At 40.6% G+C, this 16019-nt stretch overlaps 1 protein-coding gene across 1 annotated transcript; it reads left to right on the forward strand.

Moving 5' to 3' along the window:
- The first annotated feature begins 946 nt into the window (after positions 1 to 946).
- Positions 947 to 15552, forward strand: arhgef33 (Rho guanine nucleotide exchange factor (GEF) 33). The gene is made up of 17 exons (XM_071480025.1): positions 947 to 1300; positions 3763 to 3806; positions 5837 to 6001; positions 6764 to 6885; positions 7217 to 7365; positions 7636 to 7728; positions 8547 to 8673; positions 9696 to 9828; positions 11621 to 11728; positions 12080 to 12172; positions 12452 to 12600; positions 12759 to 12851; positions 13274 to 13452; positions 13835 to 14289; positions 14377 to 14601; positions 14720 to 14862; positions 15145 to 15552. The coding sequence occupies exons 1-17, from the start codon at positions 991 to 993 to the stop codon at positions 15272 to 15274; spliced, it is 2718 nt and encodes a 905-aa protein (XP_071336126.1). The 5' UTR covers positions 947 to 990; the 3' UTR covers positions 15275 to 15552.
- Positions 15553 to 16019: the final 467 nt, after the last annotated feature.

Raw genomic sequence — 16019 nt, forward strand, 5'->3', positions numbered from 1 at the left:
ATTAGACAACTTGGTTTCACAACCCTGAGAGAAATGAGCTGCTCTTCCTTTAAATGTTTCCAAAACTCATTTGACATGATGGTTTGCCAGTTCTCGCTAAATGTTAATAGAGTTTGAGTCAATGGCTGCACGTGCATGGGAAGGTTGCTGTTCTGTAACTGACCCTGACCCCTGACCCTTGACCCCTGACTTCCCTTTGATGGCAAAAAAGCGACAAAATGGAAAGGAATGACAAATTAGAGTGTGAGCTCTCACAGTGAAGAAGCTCATTGATAAATGCATTTGTGTGGCTCTTATCGATGACCTTTGTTAAGAAAAAGTTACATGGACTTAGAAGTAGCTCAGGAAAACAGTACACTACCTTCTCAGCACTAAACTGTAGACAGACAACGTTAGCAGCTAGCTGGTGAACCTCAGAGGAACATTAGCAGCTAAAGAGACAGATATTTCCCTCGGGAGTTGGTTGAGATCAAAACAGAGCTAAAAGGAGAGTGAATACTGGGCTTAGACTGATCGTGTCACTTTCAACATGACTCCAAACGAATGCTCATGTAGCTCTGTGTCTGCTGGACGTGCAAATAGGAAACCTGTTGTTAGTATGTTTGCCACAATTACTCCATATATGTGAGTGTTGTGTTGAGAACTTGTTGCACTGCCCTCAAGTGGCCAGGAAATGCAGATTTAAACATGTTTGATTTTGGCAGGTTATAGAACAGCTCCCTGAGGCAAATTATTTAATCTGGTAAAAGAGCGGAAGAGGAGAAAAAACATGATTCGACCACTTGACTCTGCAGCTACAAGCAGGCCTTTACTGTTGGAGCTGGGCTGTGAAATGCTCTAGTGAAGGGGACGACAACCACCTACCCACCACAGTCACTGACTTTCACTCCATGTCAAACTTGCTCTGATCACTGCTGCTGTTTAAATCCCCTTATTAACAGCCAGTCACGCCTCCTTCAATCTAATGAGTTAGCTACAGTATGTGACTGCATGATGAACAAATGTCTCTCCCTCTCTCCTCCTGATCTTTCTCTTGATTCCCTCTACTCTCTGAAGACAAGGGTCTTTTTGTGCAAAAGGGAAATCATAGGACTCACATGCTTTGGAGGAGAGAAAGTGAGTGATCACAGCAAAGGACAGGGTTGTTCAGAGGAAGCAAAGAGAGCAGAGGAGCGGACTGAAGTCATCTTGAGCGGGATAAGGACTTCAGACTTGGACAGCTGTGATCTGGACTGGACCAGTCTGGACCTAAACATGGAAAATGGCAAAACAGAAGAAAAGACGGAAGGTGTGTTAGAAGGTAAAACAGGTGCCAAAAAACTTTTGAACAGATGCTCACAGAAGTTCTGCTTTGTACTAGTGCTGCAACTGTTGATTGTGGTTACTATTTATTTGTTTGTTTATTATTTCTTCCATTGACTGATTCATTGTTAAGTCTATAAATTTTAGAAAATACTGAAAAATGCCCATCACAGCTCCCCAGACCCGGAGATGACGTCTACAAGTTGCTTGTTTTGTGAGACCAACAGACAAAGACCCAAAGATATTTCATTTGCAGTGACATAAAAGTGAAAAAAGAAGCAGATTTTCTTTTCTTGAATGGCTGTGGATCATTTAAATGCCATAGGTTTTGCCCAAGAAAGGTTAATTTGATTGAATGATACCAGCTCATAGATCTTTAAACTTCAAAGAGCAGAACTCATTTATTATGTTGTAGCACAAAAACTGTCTCTCATCTCACAGGCTACCAGGCTATTTAACATATCACCTGCATAAAACCTGATCTGTTTGCTTTCAGTAATGGAGCTGAACAGCAGGAGTCATCTGGCAAAGCATAAAATGGAAAACAGAGCTCAGCAGTTACTGAATTTTGCAGCCAATACCAATATTGATATTTAGGAGTTGTTGAGCTCTCTGTTGGACTAATAGACTGTTCTGACTTGTCATGGCAAGAAAAGCACAGGTGAAAAAATGTGTTAACAATGGCTCAGTTCCATTAAGAGTCTCAGTATGCACAACACCAGGACCAGAATGCAGACACTTGTTAGGTTCTGCTATGAAAAGCCGACATCTCTGCAGTGAAACAGGTCTATTGATTAACAGCGACATTGTTTCTGACACCTGACTGTACATCAGTGCTAATGTGCAATAAGCTAATATTGACCTGATCAATATGCTGGTCCAGCTGTAATTAAATTCACTCCTTTAGGTTTCCCAGTGGTAATGATTTTTGTCTTGACGTTTGAGGTCACTATGGGATAGTAGCTCTCTGGCCTGTAACAACTCAGGCCAACAGCACAAACCCAAGTTGTCAGAGCATTATATGTCCCGCAGACAGAAAGACTCTGCTGTTAGACACTATATTCCTTCTTCTCTTTCACAGTTAACAAGCAGTACAGACATGGCACATTGTGCCCAAGGGCCTTGAAAATTATGCATGATAATATATGTTAAGTACGTGTTTCAGATGACCTCAAGCAATGCTGACAGCAGCTTTGAGCGGTGACATTTCCACAACAAGCAGAAGCATTGTGCTTTTGTTAAGCCAGTTAACTGTCTCTAAATGCAATACATTTAAAAGAAAAACGTCACATCTGAACTTGAACCATGAACATGAACACCAGCCCCAACAAGCAGCTAAAAACCAGCAGGAATGAGTATGTGATTCCTTCAGGAGACACTTCCTCAAGCTGCAGTTTACAGTGAATATAAGACTCAGAGTCTTACAGTTAGTGCAAGTCACAGGAAGATTGACACACAACTGTCCCCACCTTGACTTCTGTGGCATAAAATGTTTGTCATGAGCTCTGCTGCAAATATTTTTAGCTCTAATACATCACATGCAGACACACACACACACACACACCATCCATCACAGAGCTGTATTACTCTGCTTTGACATGACCACAAATCACAACTAACCCAAGAACCTTAGTCCAGAAGAGGGTATTTTCTTTATTTTATTATTTCTTTATTTTTATTACATATAGTTTAATTTCAATTTTATTTTATGTCTAATGAATCATATGATTTACATTGTCTGAGCTGAGTAGTTTGTGAGCTGAGGAATTGTGGAATATATTGTTGTGAGTTAAAAATCCTATTTTTTTTTAGATACCAACAGATTTCAGGAGCCTTTACACTGCATTTTATAAAATCAGTGAACAGGTTGGATTTGGAGGAAATATTTTTTGGAGGTCCCTGCAGCAGAAATTATAAGGAGGGAAATCATTTGTGTCATTCTCAGTTTTGGAAGCACTAGCATCAGTAATGTTATTAGAGTGAGATAAATTCTGACAAACTTGTCGACCGTGGTCTCTGTTACTTGTGGTACTTGTGCCAAGGTATCTAACAGGAAGTCACAGTACACTGATTATAAATCATGCTCCATGTGGCACCGCCAGATACTGTTACCGCAGTCTTCTATGAAACCTAAAACCTGGAGCGTATCATTTTTGAATTCAGATAAATAAATAAATGAATAGAAGACTGAAACTGAATGAATAAGGCTTTCTTGTGAAAAATTATAGTTCATTTCTCATGGTGGAAGTTTTCACCACTGTTGATATTCAAGCCAATGAAATGTCAAATTACATTTTCTCCACTTTTATGTTTTATCAACACATTATTTTCAATAACGTGTTTATGGATACATGAAGTAATCACAAAATGGAATTGATCAACATTTTCATGACGTGAACTGCTGCCCGTGCAGATGCCTCACTGAGGTCTTTTTCTTTTCTTTTTTTAATCATTTTTTAGAGAGAGAAGAACACATGGAGGAGGCTAACCTGGAGATTGCTCAGGTAATCAAGAACTCTGTCAACCATCTGTCACTACATTATCAGCCGTCCTGGAAAAGTTACAGAAGAAGTAAAGGAAATGTATCATGCTGACTTGGACCTGTGGCTGACACTTTCATAACAACTCCATCTGCCTGAAGCAGAGGTCTAAATTCTCTCTACAAGGAGAGCTTATATTTCATTTCTATATTTTTGAATGATTTTGTGTTGGCTGCTCTTTCTAAACTTGCTGTGCTCTTACTTTAACTACTTCTAGCCAATGGTGTAATGTTTCCTTTCCAATTTTTCATGGGAAAGCTTTTCATGAATTTTTTGACCCTATGACATTTCCTCAGGATGTTAAGCAAACACTGGGGTCAGAAAGGTCAAAGGTCAATCTAGTCATGTGACAGGCTGTCTGTTTTGTAATTCTCTTTGGACATTCATGGATAGAAGAGTATTGATTGTACCTCATGTATTTTTACACAGGTGATTTATTCTTGACAAGGCATATGAAGTGAGAGGATGAGGGAATTGTGTAACTTAAAGCTATAAACAAAATAATACTTGGTTTAGTGCTGCAGGTTCAAAGTACTAACGGAGGGTATACAGATATCAAAACTGAATATATGACATTTTAGGAATTAAACTATTTAAATATTAGGAGCAAAAATGTCAACTACAACAATACTGTGACACTTAGTGTTTTAGACATAATACTTATTACTCTTATTAAAGATGAAATGTTGCTCAAAATGTCACTTGTGCTTCCCAGGGTGTTACAAGTGTAAGTGTCCCTCAGCCTGAGAGCAACATTGTGGAGATAGTAGAGAAAATGTAGTATCCAAGCTGCTCTAATCATAGTGCATGTGGTGTGAAAATATAGTGTGTGAAGACTTGTTTCGTGTTTCTTTCATGTTTAAATTTGCAGAAGGTCTCGTGACATTTGATCAAAAGCACATATTTACTCTCAGCAGAGCTGCAGGTACGAGATGAACCGCAACCGCACTAAAGCATTGTGCAAAGGTGCTGGAGTCTAGCTAGTTACAAAAGGCTGCTGTGAAAAAGTTATTACAAATCAGAAAAGCTGCCAAAAATGTAATATTTCAGTTTTCAGACTGAGTTCTGAATGGGTTTCGACGAGGACACTTCAGGTCTCTTATTATTTACACCACAGTTTGTCCTCATGTACACATAAGGATTTACGATTTCAATTATGCTTTTGTTTGCTTATTCAGAGGAATCAACCACAATGTTGGCTGCAAGTGATGCAATTAAATAATGATGTCTGTGAGCAACTCTTTAGATCTGCGGCCCTGAGGTGTGCAGAGGTACAGAGGCGCTGTCAACCACACACAAAAAAAAAGAGCAGGAGGCGAAGAGGACAGATTCCCTATTCAGTCAGCTGCCTGATGCCTTTCACATGACTGAGAAAGAGCGAGCAAGAGAGAGAGGGAGAGAGAGATGGAAAGATAGGACAAGAGACAGAGAGAGCTTCCATGTTGTGTTCCCATGAGCTGATTTGGTTATCCCTGTTGAATAAATTTAATCAGCCTTGAATGGAACTGCAGGGAAAATGGAGGTGGATAAAGAATCCACTGCTTATAGATTATCATTAGGAAAGGATGTGAAAATGATATTCATTTAAAAAAGTAGAACTATGTGAAAATAATGATGACAGCAGTGGTGAAGGAAGGAGAGTAAAGAGGATGTTGAAGAAAAGCACAAACAAAACAAGTTCCTGCAGAATACTTAAGAATTGAGTAACTGATGAGATAAGAACATTTGCAAAGAGCTTTACAGAGAAATTCAAATTGTCGGACTTTGTCAGATTTCATGTCTAATAAAATAAAGAAAATGTAGGAATTTAAAAGAGTTTGGTAACTGCTAAAAAAACTCAAAGACCTCTGCAGCAAACAAACCAAAGAACTAAAAGTAAAATAATTAAATCACGACAGGGGAGCCAGTGAATTCTTCAGATTATTTTTCTGGTCAACATGTTCATAAACATGCTACTGAAAACATTATGCATTCAATTACGTCTTGTGATGCAGCTGCAGGGCCTGGTGGCTGAGCTGCGTGAGGGGCTCCATGCTGCTCTGACAGAGCTGGGCGAGCTGCGTCACAGGGACCACGGCCTGGAGGAGAAGCTCCAGGCCCATCAGACTGATGTGGATGATAAGATAATGGGCCTCAAGAACTCGCTCAACACTTTCAAGGTGCTGGAGGCACTACACAGTAAAAACACACACACACATACACACACAGAGTCTATTTTCAGAGAGGTGGAGAGACCGCTGTAACATAATTTAGAACATCTGACTGGAACTCTGCTGGAAATGTAAACTAATTTCATTTATTAGGTAGGAAGTCAACTCTCTGAGACACTGCTATTCAGCGGTAGAGAATGTACATCCCTTATTTACCTATTTATTTATTACATCAATCTGCACACACATACATATATGCATTAACTTTATCACCTAACAAAGTAGTGATTTATAGTAATAATGTGTCATGAGTTTTTTACTTTGCACATGATGCCTCTGCACAGATATTTTAGGTATGTTTATGAGGGCTGTATGTGAAGTGAATGGACGGTTGTTACAGTCGAACATACACACACAGACACACATGCACACGCCAGAAGTATAATACACGTGCATGTGTGTCAGTTGTGTGATCACTTCTCGATAGATGCTTGTGTCTGTGGCTTTACTGATGAAGTTACACATGTTGGTGTAAAATGACAAAAGCTTTAGCTCCAGATGCTCTAGAAGAAAAATGCCCTCTTTTTATTTTGTGCCCTAAAGCAATCCAGCAGATTTCCCTCCAAATGTGTGCATGTGGCTAACGGCGTGAAAAAAACCACACACACACACACACACACACACACACACACACACACACACACAGATGGACAGTCTTGTTGGTTTACAGCAGGCACACTAACACAGTCCCTGTGTCTAATCTATTTGCAGGAGGAGCTGAATGTGGCATTGTTCCACATTAAGGACGTGTCCAGCAGACAGAGAGAGGTTCAGAAGAGGATAGAAGTACTGCAGTCAGAAAACACCACGGATATCATCTCTGTTCCACACAGGTAGAGCTGAAACACACAGTGTGCCTGTTTCCACTTACAGTAATTTGTTTCATCCCCAAAAATACATTTGAATTATATAATTTTCAGTCTTTTCTCTTACTTGTTGTTTTTTTGATTATCTATGTGCAGATCTTCCTTGTTTAGATGTGATCTCTAATATACCTCCTCAAAGTGCCTGTGAGCAAAGTGCAGCATGTGAAATTGCTCCGGGGCTGTTTTTGCTTTTTTTTGGATGCAAAAAGATCAGGTGTGTTGTGTAACTTGGCAAATAAGCAGTTTTTTTTATCTTCTTTTGCTTCTTCCCCTTCGACTGTGCTGATTGGTCCAAAAGTAGAAAGAGCTCCAAGGCAGATGTGCTAACAGCATCAGGGGACGAACACATCTGTTTGCCCAGCCAATCAGAACTCAGCGTTATTCAACACTTCTTTTCCAGTCTGCCACACAGTGGGTCACCACAGAGGAGCAACACGTCCACGCAGAGTGCGTCCATGTGTGTGTGTGTGTCTGTGTGTGTGTGTGTGTGTGTGGGGCGGTGATTGTAGTTTCAGTAACACTTTACTTTAAGCCCCCTATTTTGGGTTTATATACATTATTTCTTAATGCACAGTATTTGTCTAATGAAGACGTGTGTTACACTATAAGCACATACAGGGTGGGTAAGGTTAGTGAAGAGGGTGAAGTGAAGGAAAGACCAATAAGAGACACTTACTCACATTTGTGTGTGCACGTGTGTGTGTGTGTGTGTTGCAGCCTCTACCTCTGACAAGGAGGTTCAGCCACAGCAGCAGAGAGGTTGTAGCAGCAGAGACGACACAGACACCCCCAACAGCGTGACTGAAAACAGTAAGAAATTCAGTATATTACTTTCATTGTTACAGCAACTACTCCTGGTGCCACGATTACAACTGCTACTAGTGCTGCTGCAACTATAACAGCTGATACCACCATCTACAGTTTGCTCACTAATTCCACGACACACACAATACATATGATGCATTTGCTGTCTGACCAAGAGTTTGAGGAGAAAATCATGTCATACACTAAATGTAGATAAATGTAAGGCTACAGTTAGCTTAGCTTAGCATGAGGACTGGAAGCAAGGTGAGCAATAAACACATTGCATCTTGCTCACAATTTTTTTTTTAATCTTTGTTTTTTTTTTTTTTGTGCAAATTAATCAAACAAGATATAATGTGTTACCTAGTGCAGGCTCACTCATTGACAGTAAATAGCTCCTGCTTCAAACTGAATGCACACTGATGAGAGTGACATCAATCTTCTCATCTAACTCTCCGTGAGAGACCAAACAAGAATATTTCCCAAAACACTGAACTCTTCCTTCCTCCATACTCAACATTGTACAAATGACATAATTATAGTTTTGGTTCACACAGATGGCCTAGTCTTAAACCCATATCAGAAAACCCCCAAAGGATGACTGTGTCAGTTTGAGGTCTGACATCTAGTGGTAAAACTGAATTTGCCAGTCGATGTCACCACCTTGTGCACTTTATAAGGAGCATCACAGACCAGGCAGCAGCAAAGGGCTGGTACAGTTTCCTGCTTTCTACCACTGGACGTTAGGCTTTTGCAGCGTAAGAAGAAAACAGAATATGCAGAATATGATCTATTAAACATTTATTATGTTTCTGTGCGTGCAGATAAGAGACAGAGAGCCGCTCTGGAGCTGCTGGAGTCAGAGAGAGTTTACGTCTCCCACTTGTCCCTGTTACTGAAGGCCAACATCTCCTTCAACGGATCAGAGGCACTCACCTCCAAAGACAAACGGTAAGAGTACGGACACACAAAGACAAAGTTCAATTTAACAAAACTGCGAAAGAATCAGCTCTCAAAATATTACAAAAACAGACATTAAGAGAGGGAACTGAAATTAACCAATAACAGACAGAAAGGAAATTTAATAAGAAAGGGGCATTTAAACCTTTATTTAGTTTTTCCATTTAAGGAGTTGCACACACAACCTAAGGAAACACAGGGTGACCCGGATATTGCCAACATCATAAGAAGTAGAGGTCTCCCTGATGCTATCAGTCATTTCTCTTTTTGCCCATCTCTCTCACACACATCCACATAAACACACCCACACATACACACTCAAATCAACACTCAGAATTTATTCCAGGAGTGGCTACTGATCTAATTTGAGAAGCTGCAGTGACGGGAGAAGAGGAAATGAACTAATCAAATAAAAGCAGGTTACATACACCAGTGAGACAGAGAGGACACTCTTTTAAGGAGACTCTAATGAAATCACTGCTCAGCTTCAGCCCACGTGTTCCCAATGAGCGAATGCACAAATGAAAAGGTGCAACTGCCGAACTGGGTCAAATGGTGTTTGTAAATGATTGCATTTGTTTAACTTGATTTACATGCTGCAGATGAAGTCTGTCACATACGATAGCACAATAATTGCCAGAAAGTTTAGCATGTTAGACCAAGGTACAGCCATGAAGGATGTTTGCAATTACTTCAGGATATGACCCATTTGTGGAAGCTGTTTTTTTTTTTTCAGGTGTATCTTTTACACACCAAGGCCAGATTTCATAAAATAATTTAGTGTGTGTGTGTGCACTGAAACAAGTACAATCATGAGAGTGTTAAAGAAAAATCACATTTGGAATAAAAAACACATGATGGCACATCATGCTTTAAAATCATTTTCACATTTTGGTTTCCTGTGTGATTTTACTGTAAGTGAAGCACATGTTTCATTGTTATTTTATCATTTTATTCCTTCACTTAATCTATAATTGATCTTCGCCCTCTCCTGTCTTTCTCAATGTCTTTAGTCCATTTCCCAGCTCTCTGAGGTTTCTGATCCAGCAGCATCTCGAGCTCCTCCACACTCTCCAGGAACGTGTGCTCAAGTGCCAGTGGCAAGGCATCATGGGGGATGTGTTCATGAGGCTCACCAGCAAAGAGGTAAACATAGAATTAGACAGCAAAAATGCCAAATGCATGAACTACTGTGGATTTTTTTAATGTCTTTGACCATCTGTCTGAAGGGCAACTTGTCACTGTTAACTATTTCACCAAGATGCCTGTGCTGGTTTGAAGCTGCTGCACCAGTCTGTGTACAGACCCAGTTTCTTTGCTGCCAGGGAAAGTGCACATCCTCTGCTACTGCACAAAAACAGATGCATCAACACTCACTGACACACAACAGAACTATACTTAGGTCTGGGTTTCAAACTTTGATACGTTTATGGACCAACTGAATAGCATCATCATTTGATATTAAATTTCCATACCTTAGGAGTAAATGAGTACATCTCATCTGTGTCAGTGAGCCAATAAGCATGCAGCATGCTTGGACCTAGATCTAATAATGTTGGTGATTGGCTGTTTATTTACACAAACATGTTTGACTTGGTAAAGAGACTGAGCTTAGAAATAAAACTAAAATTTGTACCATAATGTGATGTTTTGTTGAAATGGATTTGAAAAAATTGGTAAAATTGGTAAGTATCGGTATCAGAGACAAAGTATTGGTATTAATACTGATATCAGAACTCCTTGAATGATACCCAGCCCAAATATACTCGTGTAGTTACTGTCCATTTACATGTGAGATCAGATTTATTAAAAATGTTCAGCTCTTGTCTTTTTAAATGTTAAGTCTCCAGACTTTGTGCTGTTGCCACATCATGTTGAGACATTTCTTCTCCTTGCATCTGAAACAGATAATTTGAGTGCCCTCATCATTTTCTCAATTTGTCATATTTTGCCGACTACAGACAAAATAATAGAGGAATCTTTCTTCTTTTGTCACCTTTCTGACCCTGAGTTTAAAAATCTTTCAGCTATACTGTAAAAAAAAAAAAAAAAAATCTGGACCTCCAGCATACTCGCTTGTAAATCAGCAGCTTGACGTTCACAGCACACTGCGCTGTTCCAGGCCAGCTTGTGTGCAGGGCTGCTTTGACCTTGTGACTGGCCATTTATAATGAATCGGAATCATTTTGGCAGTCAAGACGGACACTAGATGAAATGTCAAATTCCAGCGGAGCCATGTTGAGCGCTGGAATACAGATGTGGTACAAACTGTACAAAATGACTGATGACACAAAGAATAGTGCAAATCCTCATTGACAAAATTATTCCTGCAATCCCCCACTTGAGACCCCCCCTCCCCCCATGGCACTGGTATTTCTAACACAGTCATTGGTGAAGCAAATGTAATTATTTTCATATTTCTTTAAAGAATTTGAGTCTCAGTCAGATTTCCTTTCAGTTCCATGTATAGATTTAAAGAAATTAAAATACTGAATGCCAAACAGATTCTATCAGAATGGTTCTAGTGGCCAAACGAAAGCTGAAAGCCAAAAGCAGGAAAAAATAAACTGAGGTTAATGAGTCTTTTCTGTTAAAGCCAATGTTTGGCTAATTGGCTGTGGGTGAATGAGGAGGAAATGCAGTAATTTATAAGAACAAATACCTGTTAAAGAAATAACAACAGAGAACAGTACACAGTCAGGAAGAAAGAAAGAAAGAAAGAAATCCTCTAATATAAGTTTATCATCTTTTCTTAAAAATATCTTTTACATCAAAATTTGTCATCTTAGTGTTTATTTTGTAATATCTTTTCACATTTTTTATCTCAGGTATTGTATTTTATTGGATTGTATTTGTATGAATATTTGTATTTTATTGTGGACGGTGCATCAACACGTACATGCAAACTCACACAGTACCTGGCTCTGTCTCCCTGCAGAGCGATTTCCTGGACTTTTATGTGTCCTACCTGAAGGAGCTCCCAGACTGTCTGTCGGTCGTCACCATGCTGGCCTCCACCTCCATGAAGTCTTCCACCCTCCTGGAGGTAAAACAATGATGTGACATGAAAGCACAAGGCCGGACATCAAAGAGCAGGGTGTGATAATGAGTAAATGTAATGACAAGATAGCACATAAAGTGACAAGAGAGAAAGTGAAAATACAACAACACAATAGATCCTTTGTGATCCAAGGACAACTGATGAGTCTCAAATGTCCTCAGAAACATTTGAGTGGCTGGAAACGTAAAAATCTAGGCTCCAAAAAGTTAAATTAAAGCCCTGATTGTGTACAACAGTCACATTGCTTAGACCTGCTGTATTAACCGGTTTTATTCTTCCATCCTGATTGGTTGACCTGTGCTGCCCTTTCGCTCTGATTGGTGCTGCTTCTGTCAGAGTGACATAATGGGTGACGAATCCAAACCCTCCCTCCACACTCTGCTCCTTCAGCCGGTTCAGAGGATCCCAGAGTACCTGCTGCTGCTGCAGGTCAGATTAACACACACTAATATATATGATGATTTCCATTTAAAATGCCACACACTGTGAATTCAAACCTCATAAAGCCCATTTCATGCATACTGTGATGATGCAAATAAGTGAACATTTAAAGAGAAGAAGAACAAATATTAAAAATAAAGATGATACATAAAGAAAGAAACATATAGAGCAGAAACAGAAAAATATATTTAATATCTCCTTCTGAAGATTGCATCTGCTCAAAGACGTGTGAACATACATGCGTAAGTTATATATCTGTGTGTGCAGGGGCTGCTGAGGCAGACAGACGCAGAGCACCCAGACTACTACCTGCTGCTGGTGAGCATCCAGCAGTTCAGGTCCTTCACAGCTCAGTACCACCACCTCCTCCAGCACAACCAGGAGCTTCTGCTGCACAACCGCAAGGAGGTGAAGAGGTCAGAATTACCACTCTGCACAGACAAACAAAAAACTACAATTATAATAACATTACATGCATGCTTAATTTAAGAGGTTAAACAAGACACGTACAGGTACTCTGAGTTTCTGAAGCTGACATAATGAGGTGAAGCTGTTTGATGTGTGCCCCCTGCAGGTCTACCATGAAACAGCTGTTAAAGACAGTAGAAGGTGGAATTCAAGCTAACAACATCGGCTCACCGTACCCTTGCAGCAGTGCGGCCATGCTGTAAGTGTTTATTCTGCAGTTCATCAGCAGCCCTCTGCATCATCAGGTTGTCAGCCTTTACATACAACCTTTATTCTTTGAAACTGATTCAGCAAAGACACATTATTTGTGGCCACTTGGGGGCAGAAATACAACATGACAGACCCACAGCCCTGAAAGATTTTTGCATTATCAAACTGCTTTAGCTGACATGTTAACAATCTAATCAATTCTATTAACACACCCACAGAGCAACATTTGGATTCGTGTCTATGGCCACCACAAAAAAATTGAGTCCAATATCCACTTTTGTTTTGGTCTCCACCTGCTTGTGTCTGAAAATCTGTCTTTACATCCTGTTTTTTTTCAAAAGCTTTTTGCTGTAAAAAGCTTCTGGAGACAAGGTTGATGAATCTGCTTCATGAATCATTTATTCCTCACAGGGAACGTGCGAACCAGGCGAAGCGCAACAAACAGCATCTCCTGGAGCAGATCCAGTCGCACCGGTTCCAGGATTGGGATCGAGACCAGGATCCTGAAACTCATTGTTACAACACAGATTGGCCTTCCCAGCTCCCGTTCTTCAGCCCTGACCTGGACTCACGGAACCACAAACCAGCAGGTCTGTGGTTACAGAAGCTTCTGATTGTTGAAACAGATGATCTGTTTGTGGTTTCTGTTTGATAATTGGGCATGAGCAGGAAACCTGGTATATTAGGCTGATCTTGGGAAGCACCGGTATGCTTCAAAGGAAGATTGTCAAAGTGTGACACTGATCAAAAGACTGCATTGATGTCCCCATTTATATGATTCATTGCATTTCGACACTCTCTATGACACCAGGCTTTTTGCTCCTGCGTTCAAATGGTGCCATTTGAAACAGGTACAAACACTTCATATAAACTTCATATAAACTACTTTGTTTGAAGCATACTGACCCCTTTTGAGTAACACATCTAGCACTGGTACGAATGCACACCAGTCAACCAACCTTTGGCTTTCAGGTCTTGGCAGTATCCCAGAGCGTGAGGCATCTGAGAGGTCCATGTCATGCCAGCATCATCTTCCCTCCAGACCTTCAGACTTCCGTCAGGTTCAACCAGGCTCAGCTCTGGCCGATGCTCTCGGGGAGTTCCTGCTCCCTCCAGACCCCCCGGGGATGGAGAGCCTCTATGAAGAGGATGGAGGCTCCCTTCATGATGTCTTCGACCGCTGCTCGTCTGCCTCTTCAGATTCCTCCATTGACATTGCCTTTGTGAAGTGCCCCAAAGCCCCCTCAGCGTCACATCATGCAATGGCAGCGAACGTGTCGACGACCCGTGATATCTTTGGCAACGGTGGGAGCCAAGGCAACGGTTACAGCAAACTGCCCAACCGAGGATGCGTGTCTCCGGATGAAGCTGTATTGATGCGCCGTAATCAGCATCGCCCTCTTCAGGCCAGCCAGCGTAAGAGCAAGGTGAGCATTTTTGTCACAAGTGCATAGAGAGAAAAAATGACAATTTAATGCTTAAAAACCAAAATGTATGTCTTCTCTGGTATCTAGTCACTGAACGGCCTGCAGATGGACAACACAGTGAGTAGTCTGGATGGTGGACCTCTATCTGACCCCCTCCAAAGAGTGGGACTGGGCAGCCACGCAAAGCTGGAGCGCCAGGGCAGTAAGGGCAGCAAAGGGTGTCCAACCCCGTCCCGTAAGCTCCACAGCCCCCTTGGAAACAGACTGGATACAGACAAACAGAGCAATGATCTTCACGGGCTGCTCAGCATTGTGGGTATCTTGTTCCGTAGAGCAAACATGGTCTTCCTAGACAGAAAAACTACAAATGGTACCAGATGTACTCAGACCATATGTAAAGTAAATGTAATATTGTGTTCAACCCCATCAGGACCCTGGGATCCAATCATGGGGGGACGAGTCAAAGTGGAGGGGTGGGACGGAGGAGAATAACCACACATCCTTCAGCGAGAGGAGTCGCAAGCAGGACAAAGGAGGCTTCAGGAGCTCGTTCAAGAAACTCTTCAAGAAAAAGTGAGAGTGATAATGTAACATGAAAATATGCACATTAATGGCTGGATACTGTAACTTTAACTGCTGAGAGATAGTTAATTAATCCTCTCAAGAATTTTTGTGAGATGACAGAAAGTGTGATTTAAACAGGATTAAAACAAAATAACCTCTGACATGTCAGTAAAGCTAAAAAAGCAGCATCTTTTTTTTCATCACAGTTCATGTAAAGATGAAGAAGAGATCGAAATCAAAATATAAAATTATGGAGGTACCTAATTTACCGCTGCTGTTTCTTTCTAACAGGAGCAGTGATGAGAAGAAAGAGAAGGGAGGTGAGAAAACACCGGAAAACCAAAACAGCAGTGAACATGAGACATCGGGGAAAAATCCCAAACTGGTACATCTGGACATAAACCGTGGCACAGCTGTATGAACACCACTCCATCACACACACAAACACTGCCACAGACTGATCAAATATACAGTGTAATGCATGCATGCCTAAGCATCCCTACATGCTAATTAACTGCCGCATTTTTTTATTTTTACACCTGCTGTATATATGCTGTACAGGTATAAAGCATTTAGCTAAGCAATGCTTCCTTTAAACATTTCCAAGTATAAATTGGATTTCTACCCCTGGCCTTGATACTGAGGGAAAGCACTTGACTTGTACAGTAGATGTTATTTAAAAAAAAAAGAAAAAAAAAAGATCAAAGCAGTTGGTTGAATTCTTGCCTGTGTTCAGTGTTATTTTGTCGATCTCACTAAGAGTACGGTGTCACTCGACCACTCCAAAAAGACACAGTGACTGAACATTCGTCAAATCAACTTAGATTAAATGTGATTATACAGTTTATGATGGAATTCTACTTTTTGCCAGTGAATATGTGGTTACAAGCCTGACCACTAGATGGTGTAGTTTCACACTTTAATGCCTTTATTCTTAATAGCTCTGCTTAACCTCCACTTCCTGAGGACAACTAATACCTTTCTTTCCCCTTTTGCCCCCTTTTTTTTAAGGTGTTTCATTTGCACCACAACTTTCAAATCTGTGCAAATTTACTTGCAAATATTTTTATGGCTGCTTAATTTCTTAAGCCAAACCCAGAAATGATTATATTGTGCATATACTCAGGATAAAAACCATTAAAATTTCAAATGTGTGTATGTTTCTA

This window comes from Trachinotus anak, unplaced genomic scaffold (assembly GCF_046630095.1).
Source record: "Trachinotus anak isolate AG129_WGS33_773 ecotype Australia unplaced genomic scaffold, CSIRO_AGI_Tana_v1 ptg000007l, whole genome shotgun sequence".
NCBI lineage: Eukaryota > Metazoa > Chordata > Actinopteri > Carangiformes > Carangidae > Trachinotus > Trachinotus anak.